The 24,225-nt window shown below is 43.8% G+C and overlaps 1 protein-coding gene across 2 annotated transcripts in view; it reads left to right on the top strand.

Annotated features, from left to right (window-relative positions):
* Positions 1–3,694: 3,694 nt before the first annotated feature.
* The window catches only part of RELL1 (RELT like 1), a 60,698-nt gene continuing 40,167 nt past the window's right edge, over positions 3,695–24,225 (top strand). For both annotated transcript variants that reach the window (XR_016393259.1, XM_022566271.3), the window contains exon 1: positions 3,695–3,898. Coding sequence is in view for 1 of the 2 variants with exons in the window: in XM_022566271.3 (XP_022421979.1) it covers positions 3,811–3,898 (88 nt within the window). In the remaining variant the exon portion in view is untranslated. The remainder of the gene's footprint in view (positions 3,899–24,225) is intronic.

Here is a 24,225-nt window from a genome sequence, read left to right as displayed (position 1 = left end):
TCAGGAAAGGGGAGAGCGCTACTGGCATTTAATTGGTAGAGGCCAAAGAGGCTTCTAAACATCCTACGGTGCACAAAACAGGCCCCCCGACAAAGAATTAGCTAGTCCACAAATGTCGATAATGTTGAGAAACCCTACAGTCGGGCCCAACTTTGGCACCATGCACCCTATCATTTGATTACTCATTATGGTGTAGAATCTTAGGGCTGGATGGGAACCTTTAGAAATCATCCTATCGTCTGCCTGAATTTTCTGGGAAAGAAGCAGCTGGTGAAAGTCATAGAGTGGGTCAGTGGCACAGCTTTATCCTGATCCCTGGGCCTTTGACCATTTCCGTTTCATGATGCAGTTGTTTCCTTTCTTCCTTTCTTAACCTGGCTTCTATAAACCAGGTTAAGATCTATTATGACACACGTAGTAAATCTCTTCTCCAATCTCCTCCCCTCAGCCCAGTACTAGGAACACAGTACATACTTGTCAGATCAAAATAGCCTCAGATTTTATAAAATATCACTTGATATCCCTGCAAACGTAGTTTTTAGAGAACTGAAGGCTTCTTTCCTAGATGTAACCTCTCAAAAGGAAAGACGACTACATCTAAATCACAGAAAGAAGGAATTCTACAGAGACCTTCTGCAGAAGTATTTTCAACACTAATTAGAGTACATACCAGCCAACTGAGCCTTACACATTTAAATGATGGCGATGAAAATTACCCCCTTACAGCACAGAGGAAAACAGGAAAGGTTTCTACTAAGGGGAAGGATTAACTGAATTTTATAGAGAAACTGGAAAAAACAAAGCAAAATTCGACAAAAACCAGAAAGGACAGAAGATTGTATAAGTTTGTAAATTTGATTCCTAGAAGCTCTTCCCATATATAAATAACTAATTTTCCCTGAAAAAAAGTGCATTTAATCAATTGTTGACACAGAGTTCAAAAAGTCCAGGTTAAGTAAAAAATGACAGTAAGACTTTATATTGGAAAAGGAGGGCTAATTGGCTAGTATTCTGCATTTCAGAGGCAGAGCAGTATAAGCAGAAGTTCAAGTGTAGGCCTGGAGTGAGCTGATTCTGGATTTGAGTCCTGGCAGCACCCAGCGAAGCTGTGTGACTTTGGTGAATGTCTTATCCCACAAACCCTAGTCTTCTCGGCTTTGAAGTGAGGATAAGTAATAATACTTCCCAAAACATAAAATTGTGAGGATTTGATGAAGTAATACAGGAAAAGTACTTGCCCCAGGATCAGGCTAAATCTAAGAGCTGAGTAAAGAACTAATGTTACAACTATTTCTACCTATGATCCTTTAATTTTATTTCTGAAAAAATGGGAAGATCGTTTAGTCCTGTGATGTTAAATTTTTATTTCCTCAGAAGAAATATGACATCCCCTTGCTAATATGAATGAGAACTTTGATCACACTGAAGTCTTCACATTTAAAATAAAACAATAAGCAATAGCTTTTAGATATGCATATGTGGGGCTTTTTTTAATCAGCTGAACAAATCTGTAGGGTTAAGTACCTAGAAAATAATTTAAGCTTCATTTATTTCCTTCCTTCCTTCCTCCCTCCCTCCCTCCCTTCATTCCTTCCTCCCTTCTTCCCTTTCTCCCTCCCTCCATTAACAAGATGTGCAAATGCATGTATATGAAGTTTTGTGAGAGAGTGTGTCAAGCAGCTAAGTGTTATGGAAAAGTCTGAGAAGGGAAATTTTAGAGCCTCGGTTCCAACCCTGGCTCATACTAGCAATGAGATAGCAGGCAAGTCACTTAACTATCTCTCATCTGTAAAATAAGTGGCTTGGTAGATGATTACTAAGGTTGCTTCTAGCTTTAATTACTGGATTGTACTCTTATTTCTGGAGAGCCACAGACATCCAATTCAAATAGGTTGTTAAAAATGGTCCTGTCTTTTTTTTTTTTTTTTTTTTTTTTTGCGGTACGCGGGCCTTTCACTGTTACGCGCAGTCTCAGCGGCCATGGCTCACGGGCCCAGCCACTCCGCGGCATGTGGGATCTTCCCGGACCGGGGCACGAACCCGTGTCCCCTGCATCGGCAGGCGGACTCTCAACCACTGCGCCACCAGCGAAGCCCGGCTCTGTCTTTTTAATAGTAAGTTCAATCTGTGAGAAAGAGTGAAACACTATTCATTTCTAAAATGATATTTACATTTTGAATAGATATCTTGGTCCAATCATTTGGCTACATTATAAGTTCCAAAACCAGGACTGGCTTTATAGGTGTGTGTTTAATTTCTAGGCCCAGGACTCTTTCATTTTTTTTTAGTTAGAATCCCACACGGACCTCTTTCCCCTGCAGCCACTCTGTATTTGTGTTGGTATAAAACTGCTTCACCTGCCAGACTGAGGATGTGCAGACAACTGTGCAAAGGAAACAGAGTGCCCTCCTTTGGCTTCAAAGGGCAGAGGCTCCATCCTTCGGCTCCAGCCGTCTGTAGTGGCCTGAGCTTCTGGGAATTCCCACATCAGTGCAAATGTGTGTAAGAGTCTAGTGGACTGTGTAGAGAACTCAGCGAGGAGATGAAAGAGTACTCCTTTGAAAATCTGAGGCTGACAGGCCAAGGAAAAGCCTGGTTCTGTGAAAACCTCCAATGCCCACTCCCTCCTCTTGCTGGTGTTCTTGAACATTTGTTCAAGGCCTGACCGCCTTATTTCAGAAGGAGTCTCTAAAGAGCAGTAAAGAGGGAACTATGCATAGAAAGACCCTGACTCCAATTGCTGCTCGTCATGATGATTCAACTTCAAAAACCACTTCTGATCTCCTACTTAGTGTATGCCGTCATTGAGCTAGGCGGGGAGGGCACAGTGGTGAGCAAACACAATGAAGAGCTAATCCCAATTTATCACGGTGGCCTGGCCATCGGGGGTTTACTCCCTAGCCTGTGAAATAAGGATACTACTTACCTCACAGAGCTGGCAGGACGGTACAAGGAGATAATAAGTGACCAGGCACTTGAAGAGTTACTTCGTAGAAGTATTTGCAAGGTGCAATGTGGGCACAGCATTTTTTTTAAATACGCAATTTGTTCCTGGAGGTATGTAGAGGTTTTTTTCCCCCAATAGGAACAGCTTAAATGGAAGTGGAGATAGGAAGAAATTCAAATGATTTGGCTTTTCTCATTTTCAAACATTGGAACTTGACATCCCGCGCAGCGCCCCTCCCCGGACCAGTCACCTAGGGGAATGCCAGCTGAATAGATAACGCCAACAGAGGAAGAAGATCGTGCCCATTCCAATGCTGGCCATGTCCACCCGTCCAGAGCTTCCTGACCTGCTCTTTTTCCTCTTCCCACACCCGCCTAGTCCCAGCGCCCTGGAGGTCAAGCCCCGGCGACCCTGCCCCGACCCCGGGCTCCCGCACTATGTGGGCGTCTGCTGTACAGAGGGTCTGGGAAAGAGAACGAACGAGCGGACAGGAGGGGCCTCGCCCAGTGGGCGGGGTACGGGGCGGGGCCATGGCCTAATCCGGGAGGCGGGAGCTGCGGACGGGCTTGGAAAGGAAGCCGGGGCGAAGCGGAGAGGCTGGACCAGGCTGAGGTGGGCGGGTCCGGGGGCGGGGTCACTGGATGTGCCTCCTGCCAGTGTGGGCGGAGCCGGGGGCTAAACTGGGAGAGGCAGGGCCGAGAGGAGGTGGGTGGGGCCTGAGGGGAGGGTCCCTGGTGGGGCGGGGTGCACAGCGCGCGGGGGCTGAGCCCAGACAGTCTGTCAGCGCGCGGGCTCCAGAGCTGCTCTTCGTGCCGGAGCCCGGGACGGGGCGCCCCGGGGAAGGAGGGCGAAGGGCCGCGGCGATGGCTCCGCCGGGACTCCTGGAGTCCGCTGTCCTCGCCGCAGCTGTCTTCGTGGGAGGCGCCGTGAGTTCGCCGCTCGTGGCCCCGGGTGAGTGCCCTGTAGCAGCCGGGGCGCGCAGGAGGAGGCGAGGGATCGGGACTGTAGTCCCGCTGCTCCTCGAGCTGCCCTGGTCCTGGCACAGCCGTAGGATCCCGGCGCTGAACATCTGGCTGTCTGGGGGTGGCCCGGGCCGGGCGCGGCGCGTGGAGATGGCTCCCGTCCCTCCCAGCCTGCTCGGCTCCCGCCTTCCCTCCTCGGAGGACCTGTTACCCCCCGGCCCCACCTCTGAGCTGTCTGACGTGTAGGGACCCGGCCGGCTCTTGCCTTCCTCGGGAGCCCTTCCGCCCGGGCCCAGCAACCTGGAGCCCTGCGGACCCCTTTCCTGCCCTTGTCCTCAAAGGTGTCCTCAAAGGCCCCGCGAACGGAAGATCGTGACACCGGGCACCGGGTGCGCTGTCGCCGCCTTCCCCCCCCCCCCGTTTTTTTTTTTAAATCTTAAAACCTTGAGGAGTTACAATTTCTTTCCTTTCCAAGTTTTAATTTATTTTCGTGGTTGATGGATTCTTGTAACAGGTTGGGGATTTCTGGTTTCCTCCCACATATCCTGGATAAGTCAGGCTTGGAAAAACGGAAGGCGCGTTTGTAAACTTACCTTTTTGTTTTTCTTCTTTGAGTTGATTCCTGTCACCACAAAAGGAATCTTCTGTGGTCAGAGCAGGAAGCCACCAGCAGAGATGATAAAATGCTGTCCCCAATGATGAACTTGGAGCAGTTTTTAATTGAAATCTAAGAGGAGGTGTAACTTTTACGGAAGTCCTTTCTCACACTCTTGTTTTTATAATTATAGACACAAGGGATTCCTTACCACCGAGCCCCCTCTTAACTGCTACCTTACAGCAGTAGTTAAAAAAAAAAAACGTATAGCTTCTTGTCCAGCTGGGGTTACTAGAGCCTGGAATCTTACGTCAGCAAGCTCTTCCAAGCTTGAGCAGCTCCTCTTCAGTCCAAATAATAAGCAATAACTGGAAGCCTTCCAACCATAACTATCTCCTCCATAAAAACACATATACTGCTCTTCACTCCTAAGAAGAATCCACTTGCTTACAGCTTTTAAACTGGCTTATCACTCTGGCCTTCACTTTTTCGTAGAAATCAGAATACATTAGGAAGGGAACATATGTCTCCTGAGTCTTTATTAGCAGATCTGTATTTCCTTCAGCCATCCACCCTGAGGAAATGGCCACTAGTGACATGTATTATTGGATGGGAGATTTTGGTTTTCACCCTGCATTTCATTGCTGAGACAGGTAGATGCATCATCAGGTTCCAATTGGACCCCAGGTTGTAGACAGTACTTAGAGGGCTAGAGTCAGTTGCTCCAGAATTTGAAGAGCTTGACCTGGGAGGGAAACTGTTAATAATTCAGCACATGATGCATGTAATCAGTCATAGCAGGAGAAATCATCTGTAGAGTGAGTTTGTGTTTTGATGGACCTTTGAGCAACACACAGCTTTCAGGACTGGAGTGTGATGACAAAACTCTTAATTACACAGTATAACACTTTAGAAGAATGAGGTATCTAAAAAGGAAAGGGTACAGAGTACAAATGTGCCAGTGTGACTTGAGACCTGTTTTGTGATGAAAAGATGCCCTGACCAGCCAACATCTGGTCCCCCGTGGAATCTAAGACGGTGTTAATGTTTGTAGGGAATGTTTTAGGGAAGTAGGGAGAAAGATGGGGAGTAATGTTGAGTGCCTGCTATGTGTCAAGCTTTGAGTTGGGCACTTTATATTCATTTTTATACTTATTTCTCAATTCTGTGAAGTTATTTCCAGTGAGGCACCTGAGGCCCAGAGAGATTAAACAATTGGCCCAACATCACATAGCTAGTGTATCCGTCAGCATTCAGTCCAAGAAGCAGAATCACTAGGAGGGGAGTGTGTGTGTATGTGTGTCTATGTGTATCTTTATCTTTGATAACCCAGCCTGCTTGATTCCAAAGTTCATTCTCTTTGCACTATACTGCACTGCTCCCCAGAGAGAAAATAGAAAAGAAATCACCTTCAGCCGTCTTGTTGAGATTCTAAGATAGGGAGTTTAGGACATCATAATTTTGTAAACATGGGGTTATCAGAAGATGGGAAGTAGAGAAAAGAAGGACAGTTAAGTGCACAGTGGGTAGTGGCAAAGTCTCTGACTTCCTGCCTAGTAGAAGAATCTCATTAAGCTTAAGAATCTCATTAAGCTTCTCATTAAGCAGTATTCGAAACTATATACCACCAGCACCAGAAGGGATGGTTTTCCACATCTTGGCTTATTTATGTCTTTTAACTTCTCTGGTTACTTAGGGCTTAGTTTCTCTGCAGACAGTGGGCATGGCCTTTGAGTAAGGAGTGGGCTGGTGAATGAGAGGTGCCCTCTCCTGGGGCTCTGTGGGCTTCCATCCAGCCTCCTGATTCCTCATTTAGATGCTAACGATAAGCTTTATTAAATTTTGGGTTCTCCTTTGGCCAGGTAGCTGCCTAGCTGTATATTTACATTAATCTTAGTCAGTGGACAGAATGTTTTGAGAAGGCACTCCTTGGAGCTTGGGCTTCCCTGCCCAAATTTCATTTAAAGAGAAAATGCAAAATTCCAGGCGTGCCTGTCCTTCCCTATCTCCCCATCCCCACCCCATCCCCGCCCCCAAATAAATCAAACTATTTGGGAGTTTCAGTAGTCGCATTTGAATGAGAGAGACCAAAGCCCCAGGTGATAGAGAAAAAAGTTTTCATTGTTACTTTTTAAAAAATTGTCTCTGATGTTCAAGTTTAATTACACATTGGGACAAAAGAGTTGTTATTTGACACCGAAAAAAACATGATTTAAATTGTCATTGGTTAAAACTATTATGTTGAGTTGTTTCTGAGAATTTTAGGGCAGTTACTTCGGAAATTCTAAAGATTTGGTGGGCTGCTGAAAGCAGGGAAAACAGAGTCTGGCTAAAATTGGAATCTGCAGTTAGTACACTGTGGGCCCTTTTCAGAGGAAGGAATGCAGTGTTTATTATACCTGTTTTGTGGCAGGCTCTGGTCTAAGTACTCAGATCATTTAATTCTTACAACATCCTGTCAGCTGTATAGTTTTATTCCTCCATGTATAGATGAGGAATTTGAATTCTGAGAAGTTAACTTGAAAAAGTCACTTACCTGTGTAAGTTGGATTTTGACGTGGACTCACATGTATTCAATTCTGAGGCCTATTATTGTTACCAAATCATTTTGTTTTTCTTTAGAGTGAGGAATTTCTTTTTACTGTAAGATATTTATAAAGAATCATTAATAGGGTAATGGCATGATAGAGTAGAAAGAGCACCAAGCTCTAAGTCAGAACCCTGGACGTGAAGTGCGCCTGCCGCTTTCTGGAGTGTGGCTCTCTCTGCCTCCATTTTCTTGCCTGGAAAATGGGTGTGTGCCAACCCCTATCTTTTTCTGCCTTACTGGCTGCTAGTGAGGAGCAAATGAGCTGGTGTCTCTGAAAGGTCTTGGCAAATGGCAGAGTGATATATATCTTCTATCCTGTGTATCTTTTTTCCTGTATTTCTTACCCAAAGTGCCCATTAGACTAGACTTATAATGTCAACCAAACAACTGTCTATAAATGTAGACCACACATGTTTTCATTCTGGAAGTGGTGATGGTTTTGCAGTCATAGGTTCATTGTAAGTATATAAAGTCTGGAGTGACACCTCAGATTCATGAGTTTGCTGCCATTGACTGGGAGTTAAGTAGCCAAACCTTTTTTTCCCATTTCTCCTCAGCTAAAATACAGTGCTCCTGGTATTTCTGGATAATTCCCCAAAAGATCTAAAGTTTTGGGGGAAAGGGAGAGAATAACGCATGATCTCATTACTCCAAGACACTTGTCACTGTCAGCCTATTTCATTCTGGTCTTCTTTGTATGTATTTTCTACTTGGAGGGGATCATAATGCAAAGATACTTTTTTACCTGGCATTTTTTACCTAATGTTATACTTAAAGGTTTCTCCATTTCCCTACACACTCACAAAGTGGCTGCATAATATTCCATTACATGGTTCTCTGTCTTCTACCTCACTGTGCTTCCATTTTAGATTTTAGTTTTTGCTAATTTTTTTCCGCTCTGCGGCATGTGGGATCTTCCCTGACCGGGGCACGAACCCGTGTCCCCTGCATCGGCAGGTGGACTCTCAACCACTGCGCCACCAGGGAAGCCCCGCTAATTATTTTTAAATGAATTTTAAAAGTCATTGTTTAGTGAACATCTATGCAAAACTTTGTCTGGATATCGATGACTTCCATAGAAAATGGGTTCCTGAAAAGGCAATGTTGGGGTCAAAGGTATTCATGTTTGAGGCCATTGATGCCACCAACCTTAGTGACCTGAAGGTTGTTCCAGTTTACATTCTCACAGCACTGGTCAAAAGACTGACTTTTCATACCATTGGCATTTTCTCTGAAAAACATATTTGCTAAATTGTAAGGCAAAAATTTATACCTTGATTGTTTAAATGTGTATGTCTTTGATTACTAATAGGTTGACTATTTTCTTCTAGTATAATATTTGAGCCATTTGCACATGCCTGTAATCCTTTACGGACAATTCTGAAATCTGAAAAACTCCGAAAACCAAAAGATTTTTGAGGCTTTTTGCATACTTCGTTGGTGGGTGAAACCTAACCTGAACCAGTGTGAATATTGCTAAGTTTTGGCTGCAGTAATATTAATGAGTTTGATTTCTGAGTGTTACATAATGTGTGCTAAATGCATTGTTACCTTTCTAGAATTACAAAGTCTGAATTTCGAGGCACATCTGACCTCCAGGTTTTCAGATAAGGGATTATGGTCCTGCATTTCCTCTTTTGTGACTCATCTGCTCTTGTTTGCGGGCAGCCAAGTGTAAAACTGCTCAAAATAGTAAAATACCCTATGGAGAAAAAGAACTCCTCAAATGAGTGGCACTTCGTGAAAAGAGGCACTGCTTTGGTATTTTAGTGGGGAATCTAATAAAGCAAAGATACTTTGGCAAAGCTGAGGTTTCGTCTGTTCTAGGTGGGTTTAGTGATGGGTGCCCATTATAATGGAAACTCTGCTTTCCTCTGCCAGTTATTGACACAGCTTTCTTTGTAAGGGAGAAAAGAAACAGAATCCGCCCAAGGGACTTTTTGGGGAGGGAAGGTTGGTAGAGGGTGGTGGATACCCCAGGCAAACTGAGTTCCCGTGCCCAGTCATCTCACCTTGAGGATCCTTGTGCCAAACTTGTTGAACTCAGGGATTTTTCTATCCCCCCTTTGCCGTGCCCCAAGTTTCCTGCCTTCTTGTCTTTGTTCATCTCAGGATCCCAAACAGCTTCCAGTTCTTCCCGACTCTCCCCTGCCCCCACTTTGTTTGCACACCCCTGGGTATAACTGCATTCCAACTACTAAGAAAGTGCCTATTGTACAGAGGGCAAAGAAATCTTTGAGCCACTTTCCTCATCTGTGTTGTGGAGAAAATATGGCAGAGTTGCCTCATTGGCATCGTTGTGACAATTACATGAGATAAAAATATAAGGATGCCTTGCGCAGTGTTTGGCATGTAGTAAATGCTAAAAAAAATATTATTATTACTTTGTCCTTAACCAAATACTACCTGTCATAGCTCTCAGATGGGACAAAGTTGCTGGCCACTCCAGAATTTTCCTTTCGGGCTCTCTGCCATTGCCTGAGGTGTCCCCTCATATGGCTCCCGAGCCCAGGCTGCTGAGGCTGCGGTGTCATGGGCACGAGGCTGAGGAAGCAAGTTGGGCAGCGCCAAGGTGCCAGGGGAGGAGTAGGGACCAGTGAGCCTGGCAGGGAGCTCTCTCGGGGTGCAGGGGTTATGTGGGGCTGAGCCATTAGCTACCAAAATTAGGCAACAAATGAAAAAAGGAAAAAAAGAAAGAAACCGTTAATCTTTATAAGGGTAGGTAGAATGTGGCAGTTTCTTTGGGAAGAATTTTGAAAAATTCACCAACTGGTTTTTCTTTAGCCGGTGGATCTGTAGCTACAGTCACAAGGTTTTGACAGTTTTCCCCTAGGACTGGTGCAATCACCCCATTGACATCCTGTTTGATTATCCAGGGTTGAACTGGTCATCGTTCATCTTCTCATTGTTCACCGGGGAATGTTATGTTGAAGTAGAATATAATTAGAAATATATATAAAATATACGATATGTATAATATATGTGTAATAAGAAATATATCTAGTCTCTGTCCTCAGTTCGTGATGCAAAATTCCTCAGACCCTTGGGATTTCCTAAATGATAGGAGTGCCTTTTCTTTGCGAGGAGCCCCCTTTGAGCGAATGCTAATGAGGGGACTTAGGGTGGTACCCCTGATACCCTCAGGATGGGGCTGGTCAACTGAAGGAGGGTGGGAGTAGAGGGTTGAAACTTTCAGCCTCACCCAGCCACCTCTTCCCAGAGGGAAGGGGAGGAGGCAGGAGGAGGGCCACAGATTAAGTGCTTTAAAAATTTGAATAACAAGACTTGATGAGTTTCTGGGTTGGTGACCGTAAAGAGATGTGTGGAGAGTAGCGCACCCAGAGGGCACGGAAACCCCACCCCTTTCCCCATCCCTTGCCCTGTGCACCTCTCCCCTCTGTCTGTTCCCGAGTTGTGTCCTTTTATAATCAACTGGTGATCTAGTAAGCAGAATGTTTCCCTGAGTTCTGTGAGCTACTCTAGCAAATTAATGGAACGCAAGGAGGGGATCATTGGAACCTTCAATCTATAGCCAGTTGATCAGAAGTACAGGTGACAACCTGGACTTAGCATTGGCGTCTGACGGATGGGGGGCTGGGGAGTGCGGTGGGGAGTCTTTGGGTCTGAGCCCTTAACTTGTGGGGTCGGATGCTCTCTCCAGGTAGTGTAGGAAATTGAGTTAGTTGCTTGGTGGTGCGGGGGAAACACATGCTGGAATGAGGAGGTAGAACCCTGTAGCATTAAGGCTGACGATCTCCTCAAAGCTTATTTAGCAGACGGATACTGAGTCAGACTAGCCAGGTCTTAAGGGGGTTCTTTACTCTGTCTAGGACGCTTCCCACTGTGTGAAAGCTGTCTCTCCACCTCAGTGGACCCCGCTTTGCTGCTTCTGGCAAGGTCTACACTTGCACTTGGTCCTCACGCTCCGGGGCCTGGTTTCTCAGCTCTCTGGATCTGGGGTGAGCAGGCCCTGAGGAGAATGACTTTGGCTAACTGACTCCTGTGAGTAATTGTGTTGTTCTTAGTCACGTAATGTTAGCGTCAGAGGGGACTCAGTGTTCCTCTTGTAATTCAGCCCTCCCTTTGCAGATGGGGAAGCTTCAGGTTCAGGAGCCGGCGGGAATCAGGAAGGGCCATAGCCCATAGTCGAGGAGCAGAACGTTAGTTTTGGTGAGGGAGGGCCTGTGTGTGTGTCTTGGTCACTGTCCACGGCCCAGATCCAAGCACAGGACCCGGAACAGAGCAGATGCTTAAAAACATCTGAATGAAGGAAGGAAGGAAGGAAAGAAGCCAGGGGTGGAATCCAGGTGTTTTGACTCAGCCCAAGGCGTTTTCTTTATACTAAAGTGAAGACTTACGCTTTCCAAAATCATCCCTAAGTCTTAGCTGTAAGTCTTCTCCCCCCTCTCCCCTCCCGAAATGGAAAGAGGCTGCTTTGTCTGTCATCCTCTATATTGCTCCGAAAGCCTGAGGCAGAGACTCTGGTCAAGGAGAAAAAAAGAATGACAGTAAAAAAGTAAGCAAGTACTGCCTTATCAGGTGAATATGCTGGAACATCAACACATTTGAAAGTGTTAGTGAAAATTTTCAGTGCAAAGGTTTTCAAAACTCAAATCCATTCGTGAAGTTCTTTTCAATGACAAACTGAATTCAGTTGTGTTGCTATACCAGTACTTTAAATGCACCTATTAGTTTTATGTATATATATATCATATTCCGAATTTTATAATACTTTATACCTTTCCTTTATACCTTCGTTTCACAGGTTAATTCTTTAAATTATTTACTCATTCAGCAAATATTAGCCAAGTGCTTTACTGGGGTGCAAGACACTAGGATGAAGTGATGCGAACAGAATAGACACCGTCCGTGCCTTTACGGAGCCAGCGCAGGTTATCAGGGAGGATGATTAAACAAGCAATAATGATAAAATGTCATTACTACCTCGATAAGGAAAGTATGGCACAGGGTCAGAGTACCTGACCTGGGGCTGGGGGTGGGACGAGAGTTGAATACAGGTTGAGCAAGACTTTCTGAAGGAAATGAAGTTTGAATTTATAGTTGTAAAAGTGTCGGAATTAGTCAGGTGAAGGGGACACGTGGTTGTGGAACAGAGGAGGTGAGAACGAGCAAAGCCATAGCATTGGTCCCTAAACTTGAGCATGCATCAGAATTAACTAGAATGCTGGTCAAAACACAGATAGATCGCTCTCCCCCTCCTCCAGTGTCTGTAGGTCTGGGAAGGAACTGGAGAATTTGCATTTCTAACTGCTTCCCAAATGATGCTGTCTAAGTATCTTAACCTGGAAATCCATCCCCTCTTCATGGGCTAGTCGTCCTGTTTTCCTGCCCATCCTTGAAGCTGAGATATAGGATAACACTTTCAGGAAACCCTTCCTAGGCATTCTCAGTGATTTTATCTCCTGTGAATGTACATCTCGAGTCCATGAATACATGTTGGATCTATTGTATGTTATTTAACACAGAATCATAGGCAGTTGTTTCCACTGTGTTTTGTGTTAACTAGACAGCAAAGCACATAAGACACACTCAAATATTTGATTACTTGATCAGGTTTATTTCTTGCAACCTCTATGAGGAGCAGGTTGCTCTATTCTGTTTTGTAGAGATGAGGAAACAGATGTACAGAGGGATAACCAAGATGAAGAGAAGTGAAATGTCTCATTCAAGTCCTAGATGAGGGGAAGCCAAAGCTATATATATGTTCATTGTTCTCAAATGTTCTTTGTTGTTATATGAAATTGCATGTACTCCATGCTCAGCGCTACTGGTGGAAGGATGGCCTTATATTTATTTACTATTATTATTTTTTTACTTTTTCATTGTAGGTCCATCTACTGAAAGAGAAAACTAAGGCAGTTTATTATTTGAATGTAGATTTTGTTCTTAGTGGAAAATGAGTGATTATCCAAGGAATTCTTCAGGAATTGTCTATTTACTTTTAGAGTAAATATTTGAAGGGACTAATTCAATTTACATGTCATTAGATTTTGAAATGATTTTTATAAAGTTTTGGTATGAGGGAGATATTTTAAAAAATCTATTTCAGTTTCCTGAAAAGACACAGATTAAACAATTATGCCATTACCCTTCTTAAGTGGCCAGCTAAGTTTAGCTGAGTAGTCGGAGATTTATAAAGAACCTGTACATAAAATGTCACGTGATAGGTAAGGGTCACAAACAAACAACAAATTCTTTTCAATATCAGTAACATGACAATCCTTCCTCCCCCATGCATATACGAACATAATGCGGTTCTCTGAGATTCCTGTAATGGGTAGAAGTTGGAAGAATTCACTGGGTTTTCTGTCTCACAATATAACTCGGGAACACTAATTTTCAAATATTCCAATGGCTCTCCATAGCTGGAAGTCTCCAACACAATCATGTGAATTATTCACGTTATAAGAAACGGCAGCCCGGAATTTCCTGGCATTGGTGAAGTGGCAGATGGCTAATGAACAGGCATTCCTTCATTTTTCTTTGCATGTTTGTGCTATATAGTTGTATGGCCTGAATGCTTCTGAGGCTTCCTCAATTCTTTACAACCTCCTCCTCCACTATTAAAGCAAAACACAAAACAACCACCCACAGGAAAAAAAAAAGAGGCATGGGCTATCGCTTAAAGCCAGATGATAGGGCCAAGGAAGCTGGGTTTTGAAGGTAAAACTCATTTCCCATGCATGATTGCCAAGTCAGTGTCTTAATAGTCTTTGCAGGTAACACATGTAGATATTCCATACAAACAGCATGCAATTCATTTAAAAATGAGGGCCTTCTTTGAGGTACTGTTAGGTGTTGTGTAGGTATATAAAATGAACAACAAATGTGGTTTCCGTTCTCTACTAACTTGTGATTGAGAAGGGAGAGGAGAGAAGCTATGAATACAAATTGTTATAGAATAAGAGAGGATGTATTTGGTATCATCAGAGACCTACAGACGAAGTGCCACGTGAGATCACAGAGGAGAGAGACTTTCCTTCTGATAGAAGGGATGGAAAAGCCTTGAGAGCCTAAAACTTGGCATTTTAAGCAGACCTTAAAGGGGAGTGTGGGGATGGCAGCCCAGCAAAAGGAACAGTTTGTGCAGAGGTGTGGAGATAGGTCAGGAGAGGTCAGTGCAGACCCGGTGAGACTGCAGAGGGCGGGTCGAGGCTAGGCTCTGGGGCTCCTGAAACTAGGTGCTTGACTGTGCAGGGAGTTGGGGGCTAAGGATGGGGTGCAGTGGAGGATAGGGGACCAGAAGGGCCCTCAGGCATTGCAGTGTGATGGAAGAGCTCCAGATGCTGAGCTGAGTAAGACCTGAGTACCAGACATGGCCCCAGTACTTTCAACAAGGCCATTGAGATTGCTGTGCTGTTTCCTCATCTGGAGAAAAGGGGGAGGGTTGGGGGTGGGCAGGGGGAGGGGGAGGGAAGGAGAGGGAGAGAGAATGAATATACCTGTTCTTTATACATCTCAAAGTCGTTTGGAGGATCAAACGAATAATGTAGTCCTTTGTAAGTAATACAAATATGACCTATATAGTGTATAGGTTTAATATAATGCATATGATATATAGATAGAAACAAGTTTTCAAAGTTTGCTGGGAAATTAGAATCATGAAGTAAGTGCAGTGAATCGTCTTGGTGGTGTGAAGGCCAGAAAGTGCTCATGAATGGTAAAGGCTAGAGTAAGTCCTCTGAAATTGTATAAATCATCTTGCCTCTTGAATTCTTCATTGCTTAACATTTATTTTTAGAGGACTGTTGTGCATGTCCAGCTGTTGCGCTAGCTATTGTTGGTCAAGTTCTCATTGTTTTCTTCTCTCTCCGGGCGAGCCCAGGTCAGGAGGGCAGTGCTGGCCATCAGTGTTTAGGGTCGTGTCTTTAAATAAAACATGCAGATCAACACTGCGTTGATTTATAAAACCCTGCTTGGCTAAGGGCTCTATCTCTCTGTCACTTCTGGCAAGTCCGTTTTCTTAGTCCCTTGATTTCTTACAACGTGACCGAATAGATTTGGGGGAGGAAAAATAACTCACTTGAAAGTAATTTAGTGTACATTAGGTGCCTTCATATTATGGACATAGTGCTTACAGAGACAGAGGACTTGGTGTGTCTTAGTGCCTGGGAGCCGGTGGGATAGGAAGCGGGGAGTCTTCAGGGAAGGAAGGAGAATTCTTTTGCTTGAACCATATGATAAAGTAGTTGATATTTTCCATGTCATTCAGTGATGCACCTTGATATAGAAATAAGACTCTTGACTTTGAGTCAATGTGGTATAATAAAGGCTATATATATGTGTGTGTGTATATATATATGTGTGTGTGTGTGAATATATATATGTGTGTGTGTATATATATATATTTGGTTTTTGTCCCATGTTCCTAGCACAAAACTCATAAACCCTTGGAATTTTCTGAGTGATAGGAGTGTCTTTTGTTATTCTTAATGAGGCCTTTAGACTATACCTGAGTTCACCCTAATGAATGACTCTTGGTGGGCACTTAGATAGCTTCAGGATGAGGGCAGGTTGTCAGAGGAAGCAACTTCATGATTATAGTGGGTTGGAACTTTTAGCTGTATCCCCTGAACTCAGGGAGGGGTGGGGTTTTGACAATTGTGTTAATTACCAACGGCCAGTGACTTAATTAATCATGCCTATGTAGTGAAATTTCTTAAAACTTCGATACAAACTCGAAACAAGGAGGCTAAAGGAGCTGCTGGGTTGGTGAACCCATGGATGTGCTGGGAGGGTGGTGGGTCTGGAGAGAGCATGGAAGCTCTGCGCTACCTCCCCTCCCCACCCCCAATTCTTTGCCCTACGCATCTCTTCCATTTGGCTGTTCCTGAGTTGTATCCTTTATAATAAAATGATAATAATAAGTATAGCGCTTTCCTGAGTTCTCTGAGCCATCATAGCAAAGTGTCGAACCTGAGGGAGATGATGGGAAGCCCTGACTTTGTAGTGGGTTAGCCTGGTTAGGTGGTTAGATGCCATTTGCAGCCCGTGTCTAACGTGGGGTTTGCACTAACTCCAGGCAATTGGTGTCAGAAATGAATTGCACTGCAGGACACCCAGTTGGTGATGGAGAATTAGTTGTTGGAAAATGAAGCAGTCAAGTCTTTCTTATTGTGAAATATCAATGCATAATATTAAAACATTGTGGCTGTAATATTCTCTGAAATTATGGTAGTTTACTATTTAAAGACTGAAAAGTCCTTTAAGAAAAAATTATAGTGGGAAAGAAAAAAAGTTATCAGGCCAGTGCCTTATTATTTATGTATTTACATTGTGTTTTATAGTGTAATAAAGTAGAAGTTACACCACTCTGTGGTTTCCATTGACCCGTCTCTCCTAAGGTGTAGACCAAAGATTTCATAGCCTTTTCTCTGCCTTCAGTCAGTGGAAATATCTAGTACGTAAGTATTATGGGTTGCAGTTATAGGTAGTCTCCTCACTAAAGGATTTTCAGTGCTTTGGTTTACCTCCACAGCATTAATATTACTATTAGGATAAACCACAGGAAATTACCAATGTTCTATTGTTTTTGATCTACAGTGACAACAGTTTCATATGGTTCAAACTTAATAGGAATTAAGTTCTTATTGACTTTCTATCTGCAGTTTAGAAAAAAAAACAACTGTCGTGACTGCCATCAAGACATTTAAGGGACTTCCCTGGTGGTCCAGTGGCTAAGACTCCGTGCTCCCAACGCAGGCAGCCCAAGGTTCGATCCCTGGTCAGGGAACTAGATCTCACATGCCACAACTAAGAGTTAGCATGCCAGCAACTAAGATATCCTGCATTCCATAAGGAAGATCCTGCACACGGTGACGAAGATCCCATGTGCCGCAACCAGGACCCGGCGCAGCCAAATAAATAAATATTAAAAAAAAAAAAAGGCATTTGAGAAAATACTCAAAGGCAAAAAAGAAAAAAAAAATATACTCCCAAGTTCCACCAACAAAAGATACAAAATACTAAAAAGAAAATAAAAATAACTTGTAATCTCACTACTCAGAGATAAGAGGCAATAGAGCATAGAGTATGGGGCTCTGGAGCCAGGCTGCCTGGATTAAAATTTCACCTCTGCTATTTGCTAGCTGTGTGACCTGGTATAAGTTACTTGACCTCTCTGTGCCGTAGTTTTGTGTAAAATTTTGGTACTTTTTCTTTCAAAAAACTGAGATGGGACTTCCCTGGTGGCACGGTGGTTAAGAATCTGCCTGCCAATGCAGGGGACGCGGGTTCGAGCTCTGGTCTGGGAAGATCCCACATGCCGCAGAGCAACTAAGCCCATGCGCCACAACTTCTGAGCCTGCACTTTAGAGCCCATGAGCCACAACTACTGAGCCTGCGAGCCACAACTACTGAAGCCCTCGCACCTAGAGCTGCAAGCAAGAGAAGCCACTGCAATGAGAAGCCCAAGCACCGCAACGAAGAGTAGGCCCCGCTCGCCGCAACTAGAGAAAGCCCATGTGCAGCAACGAAGACCCAATGCAGCCAAATAAATAAATTAAAAAAAAAATTTGTCTCAATAAAACTGAGATCATGTTAGCTCAAAATACTGCTTTGTGTTTATTTCTTCACTTAACATTTTTTATTAACAATTTCGATCATTTTGGCAAAGGGATATGGCAAATCCGATCCCTTCATACAAATAGTTTCTATTGTTTTAAAACAAAGGGAAGTTTAGGATTTTCAATAAGTAATCAGCAATTTCAACAGTGTGGAGTGTAGATCAGATGGCTTTTTGATTTTGTTTCTTATAATGGTAGCAGGATTTTTTCTTTTGAAATAGGTGTTTAATGCCAAAAAAAAAAAAAATAGATAAATTGACCTGGAGAGACTATAACTTAAATGCACCTTCTCTTCCCAATAGTTGACTCACTAGGGAAAACCATTCTCTCATTCTAGGTTTCTTATTGAAATAGATGAGTAACGATTACTCATAGATTATTCTACTCAAAACACTAACTCAACATAGAGATGAGCTATGGATAATCCCGTTTTGTGGAACTTTACTGAATATCAAAACTGGTAACTCTCACAGGCAATTGAGCACAGAGTATGGGGCTCTGGAGTCAGGTTGCCCGGATTAAAATCTCACCTCTGCTACTTGGCTAGCTGTGTGACCTGGTATAAGTTACTTGACCTCTCTGTGCTGTAGTTTTCCTATCTGTAAGATGGGGTTGAAAACAATAGTGCCTACCTCATAGGGTTATTGTAAAGGTTGAACAAGTTCATACCTGTAAAGTGCTTGGAATAGTAATTATTACAAAGTATGCATCAGTACGTGACTAATATTAATAGTATTTTTCTAGGTGTCTTACCCTTGCTACTGGTTTTCAGAGTTATTTGAGTTTCAGGCTACTGACGTTCATTTATTCCCCTAAATCAGGTTCTCTATATCTAGGGTTTTCCTAATTACTTCTGTTTAATCTTGCCTTTGTTTGCCTTTTCCGAAATGGTCTTTATTTTCTATCTTAGTTCCTGTTCCTTTGCTCTCCCTAACAGCCCCAGGGGAGAATTCCCAGCAGGCAGAGGACTTCATGACTTCCCCAGGACAGGACCGTGGCCCTCCACATATACCGTCTCTGCTCGCCAGTTTCCATATTCGCACGAGGCTGGCCACGTGCCTGTCTAGCAGGAACACTGCCTGACTTAACCTGTGACTAATTGGAAAACCCTGCATTTAGGACTTTTGTAGTTTTCTGTTTAATTGTTACCCCTTCCTGTTCCTGGAAGGAAGAGAAACTGGACTGATGTCAGCGTTGTGGGAGCTGCAGACTGGCCCCCGCAGTGCCGCCTTGGGCAGCTGCTCCCTCCACCTCCAGGGTTTAAGGTATTTCTCTGTCCCCCACATTTAACTCTGTCCCTCCAGTTGGGCTCACATGCTTCAGTGTCTATTCCTGTCTGTTGGCTTTGTATTCCCAGCTGAGCTGGAAGCTTTGTGAGGATAGCAGTGTTTACACTTATTACCACTGATAACGAGCATCACAGCAATGCTAGCTAATGTTTATTGAGCACTTACTCTGTGCTAGGACCTCGGCTAAACCCGAGTTCATATCATTACTGCTCAGAAACCATTCTATTATTATCTGTATTTTACTTATTTATTTATTTTTATTTATTTTTTGTTTATCTGTATTTTAGAGATGAGGAAACTGGGGCACTGGGAAGTTAATGGACTTGCCTGGGGTCTCACAGGCAGGAAGCAAGAAAAAGCTAGCTTCTGCTTTTTGCCTTCTTTCTTTCTAGGGAGCAGCTTTGGTTGAGAGCTTGAGCCCTGCCTGCAACAGACCTTGGTTCAAATCCTGGCCATTCCCCAGATGAGTGACCTTGACCTCAATACTTTGTTCTTTAATGTCTCCATTTCTAAGATGGGACCTATCTAAGAGTCCTGAAGATTAAAAAAAAAAAAAAAAAAAAAAAAAGATGACGGGAGTAAAGACGCCCAGCTCAGAAATAAGCACTCGGTAGAGGTTTGCTGCCCTTAGTGATTGGTGGTAGAGTGGTTGAACTCCCAGAGGCCCTGGATGTGGGATGGTGAACCCCCAACACACCCCTGGAGAATCAGCCACTAAATCCCTCTCTCCCTCTGTAGGGCCGGTCACCCAGCAGTTTTCCCTTTTGAAGCCCACCCGGCTCGGCACCACACCTAGTTTTCCCACGTGGGTAGTTTATGTTGTCTTCTGCATGGTAGAAATTACTTGGCTGTACTCCCACCCTGGCAGGCGCAGGTCGTAGCCAGAAACCGGGGACCTAGCTCCTGGTGGCCTGGTCCTCTGAGTCAGCGCCCTCTCTGTGGAGCTCCAGGGCAGTCACTGGTTCGTAAGGGAACCCCCTCCTCCCTGGGCCCCCCTCTTGCAGTTTCTGCCAGAAACAGACTATCTGGGCCTGTCCTCTCCCCATTTGGTGGTTTTGTCCTGGCACTTGCTGGTTAGCGTCCTCCCGTAGTTTAAATAATTTCTAACCTAGTCCCTGCTTGGCCTCTTGTGAGGAATGTTCAGGAACAGATCAGTTAGGGATTGCATCCCTGTGGAAAGAGGGCAGCGCCTTTGGTGAGGGTATGTCAGCTTCGCTCCTTGACGGACGCGGCAGTGTGGAATATGATGGAGTCCTGTGAAAATCCAGTGGAGGGCCAGTTCCCAAAGCTGGGCTTGGGAACATGCTGCCATTCGTGGCCTTCCTTTGAATCTTTGTTAACTGGAAACTTCTGTTGATTTTGATGAATACAGGGGTTTGCTGGTATATTTACATCTTTTGGAAAGGGCCTACCCAACAAGTGGGTAAAGCTATGGGGTGGATCACTCGTCCAGCTCTGAAAAGAACTTATTTATATAAGTTTTTAAAAACTGTCAGCATTTGGCAAATGAAGGTACAAGTGCATTGGACATTCTGTCCCACCAAATAGCATCTTAACAAAACTGCTGATCCAGTTGTAGTGAAAGTGGACACTTGATCAGTAATCGAGGAATCCTTCTGGAAGGATGGAATCTGCTTTCACAATTCACAGGTTGCATGTGGCAAAAGTTTAAGGTGCTCCTACCATGTTCCAGGAACTGTGACAGGGGTTCAGGGTACAATGATAGGACATTCTCCTTGCTACTTGGGGAAACAGGAGTGTTTGGCTTAAATCAGGCTTTTCCTGCAAGTTCTGTCACCCACATTGGGTTTCCTAAGGTTGACCACAGTATGCCCGAGAGATGTGCTTGTAGTGAAGTGTGTGTGTGGGGGGCTGTCAGTGGCTCTTGAGTGTTGGTTCTTCTGCCTGGCTCATTTCTGTATCTCCCCAGTGAAGTCATGTTAGACCACTGATTTATTTGCAAAATGAGGATCTCATCCACCCTCTTGTCTACTTCCTTGGGATTAGACGTTTCAGATAAGACAATGACAGCGTCAAGTGTCATCTGAGTGGAAACTTTTATATCTTATATGATGTCTCTAGCTAATAATGTATGTGATTGAAGATTTTCTTTTTCCTTTTCCATTCTTTCTTTCCCTCCCTCCCTTCCTTCCTTCCTTCCTTCTTCCTTTCTGAAATATTTTTAGATGCCATGCAACTAACATTGTTAGCACGAATGATGTTTGTGACAACTATTGAATGGCTTCCAAGTATAATAGTTTGTGAGTCATAATGTGAAAACATACCTGTGAACAAGATGCTTTTCAATAGATAGAAAAAAGTCTTCCTTTCACTTTCATAATAGTTATGGAGCAGTAAAATAGAGTTCTACGTTAGAGTGATCTTTTGCTTTTTGTAGTAGAAATTAATATTGGGAAATTTTATGCTGCTGAGAATATTTTTAAAAATGACGTCAATACAAATTTATCTTGCTGTGGCTGACTTTAACACTTTTTCATGAAGATGATTCTTACATTTAACAAGATGCATGCAGATTCCAATGTTTATCACACATGATAGGGTCATTTGGTGAGAGGCACCTTTTTAGTGTTTAAGGGCATTCGAGGGGGTGGATGCAGACCTGGGCTCCAGCCCAACTCTGTGGTCAGCTGGTGATGGTTTAACCCACCTGTTTACTGTGAGGCATGTGTCACTTACTAGGTAAAACTGAAAACCAATCTCCACTCTTACAGACGCTGCTAAACAATGTGGATAAGTGTGCAGGGCTCTGGGGTCTCAAGGCTTGGCTTGAATCCTGTCCCACTATATGTTAGGACTTGTCGTTGAACCTCCATGGGCCTTATTTTCCTCATCTGCACATGGAGATAACGAGACAACCTACCTTAGGATGTGGAAATGAAATGGAATTGTGCATGAAGCGCTGCGAACACTCGATAAATGCTGCCCAACAGTTACCTTAACGTAGCAACTCATTCTTTATAACACACCACCTTTAGAAAAGAATCTGAAGTGATTATTAAATTTCTGAAGTCCATTGCTTTGCAGTCATATCAAGCAAATGTCTTTTAAAAAATTCTAATTTTTCTTGAGTTGATGTAATTTACAATTTGCAAGGCGAGGAAGGGTCTACAAAGTCTCACTCCACTCCTGTCCTTCAGCCACCCACCCACCCCATCTCCAGGAGACTGACAGTGCTACAGTAACTAAAGGCAAAAAAATCCCCAAATGGACAACACTGAAAATAGCAAGAGAAAGAGGAGAGGCAGAGGAAGGGGTAGGAGAATAGGAAAAGAGGAGGCGGGGAGGTTCAGCTGGGGTCCAAACTGCTGAGCTCTCCCGGTCCCTGCAGCCCCTTGGGCATCGCCCTCGCTTATACCCCTCTCTGAGGACCCCGTGATGTGGGGTTCTTCTCCCTTTGGGACTCCTCAGCCTTTTCTGTCTTAGAGGCATGCTGGGTGACTTCCTGGCCTGTGTCCCAGTGCAGACGCCGGCAAGCTGACCTTGCCCCATGTGGGGTGAGCTCAGGTCAGATAAGCCTTCTGTGTCATCTGAATGCAAACCACTGTTTGAGGTATTCTGGAAGATTCAGGAAGAGTCCAGAAGTTGAGATCCTTGACTTCTCAAAGCACTGGTGTCCTAAACTGAATCCCTTCCCAAGGAGTAGCTGTGGGGCTGTAGCTCTTTTCTGTTTTTTTCAATCTTTTGGTGCCCTTGAAGAATTGGTAAATCCAAGACAGTTGTGGAGAAAGCTAGGGATTTTCTCTTACTCTGCAAAGTTAGTTTTCCCCTTCTAGTCTAAATGGAAACCTGAGATGGTAAATATGTATAGTTTCCATCATAATTTTTGTGTCTTTATTTCTTTATATTGACATCACCCCAGTTTCAGTTCTCTGTTCTGGTAGCTACCTGGGGTTCAGGAGTAATTCAGTTTTGTCCCACAACCTCCTGCCCGTCAAGAATGTTTGTTCTCTTTTTGTCCAGCCAAATTAAGTTTTTCTTTTGAAACCTAATATAAAGTCCTTTTTCTTCCTGGATCCACACTAATTACTTCCCTTCTCAACTCCTATGGTACTTATACAAAGGAACTGCAGCTTAGGGAAGGGTTGTGCTCCAGACATTCCTTTTTGAGTAATTGGGTTGTAAATTGAAATGCATTTTCCCATTAAAAATAATAATTAGGCTCCCATAAAGGGTATTTAAAAAATGATAAAATGGGACTTAGTGAACTTTTATTACGGAAGAGTTGAAAGAATAGTAAAGTGGACTGCTGTACACTAACCACTTGGTTTCAATATTTTGCTATATTCGCTTTCTCACCCTATCTATCTATCTGCCCATCCACCCATCCACATACCTCTATCTACCTACTTTTTCTGCTGAATTATTTGAAATCAAGTTGCAGACAGTGTTACATTTCACCCTAAATCCCTCTGCCATCACCTTGTAGGATTAAGGACTTCCTTCAACATAACTGTAATACCATGATCATAGCTTAAAAAAATAAACAATAAATTTGTACTACTGTCTACGCCATTTTCCTGTTGACCTCAAAATATCCTTTATTGCTGTTTTAAAATTTTTATTATTGTTTAGAATTTGGAATCAGGCTCCAATCAAGGTTTACTAACCGGATTTTGTCCTATTAGTTTCTAACAAAAGCTATTTGAAGCCACGTTTAGCCAAGTACTGGGGGAGGGAAGGAACTTTCTTGGGCATAGGTAGTATGTTGAAATCTTTGTGTACTCGCCCTCTTTTTTCCTCCCTGTTTTCCTCTCCCATGCTTAATGCCTGTCTCTGGATCCTGGGGTGCTCCTGCTGCCCTGAGCTCTCCATTTTGGCCAGATCCCCAGCCCCAGGGTACAGGGACCTCTTAGCCAAATGCATCTGTAAATCAGGGGTTCATAGTCGGACATTGCTGATTTATGCATGTTTTGCTGGGGAAGCTTTCTGGGCCTCCATCTGTTCCCCTAGTGGTTTTTGCTGTCCAGTATGAAGAGTTTTCCAGCATCAGGGGAGCATTTCAAGGAATCTGACAAGATAGAGGTAACTGAGTAGCTGTATACTTTGGGAGGGACTTTGTATCATGGGTGAGTAGACTCTGGGCAGGTGGGTCCTGTCTGGGTGTCCCTCCCTGCCTAGTCACAGCTGTGGAGTTGGGGAGGGTGGGACAATAGCGGCTGCTTATCTGGGAGTCACTTGGAAGTTGGCAGCTGCCTGAAGTTCCACTACAAAGCTTAGCACTTATTTATATACTGA

Source organism: Delphinapterus leucas, chromosome 5 (genome assembly GCF_059928025.1).
Source record: "Delphinapterus leucas isolate spDelLeu-1000000601 "Yukka" chromosome 5, BTC_Dleu_Yukka2, whole genome shotgun sequence".
Lineage (NCBI taxonomy): Eukaryota > Metazoa > Chordata > Mammalia > Artiodactyla > Monodontidae > Delphinapterus > Delphinapterus leucas.
This window is presented reverse-complemented; position numbering and strand designations above follow the sequence as displayed.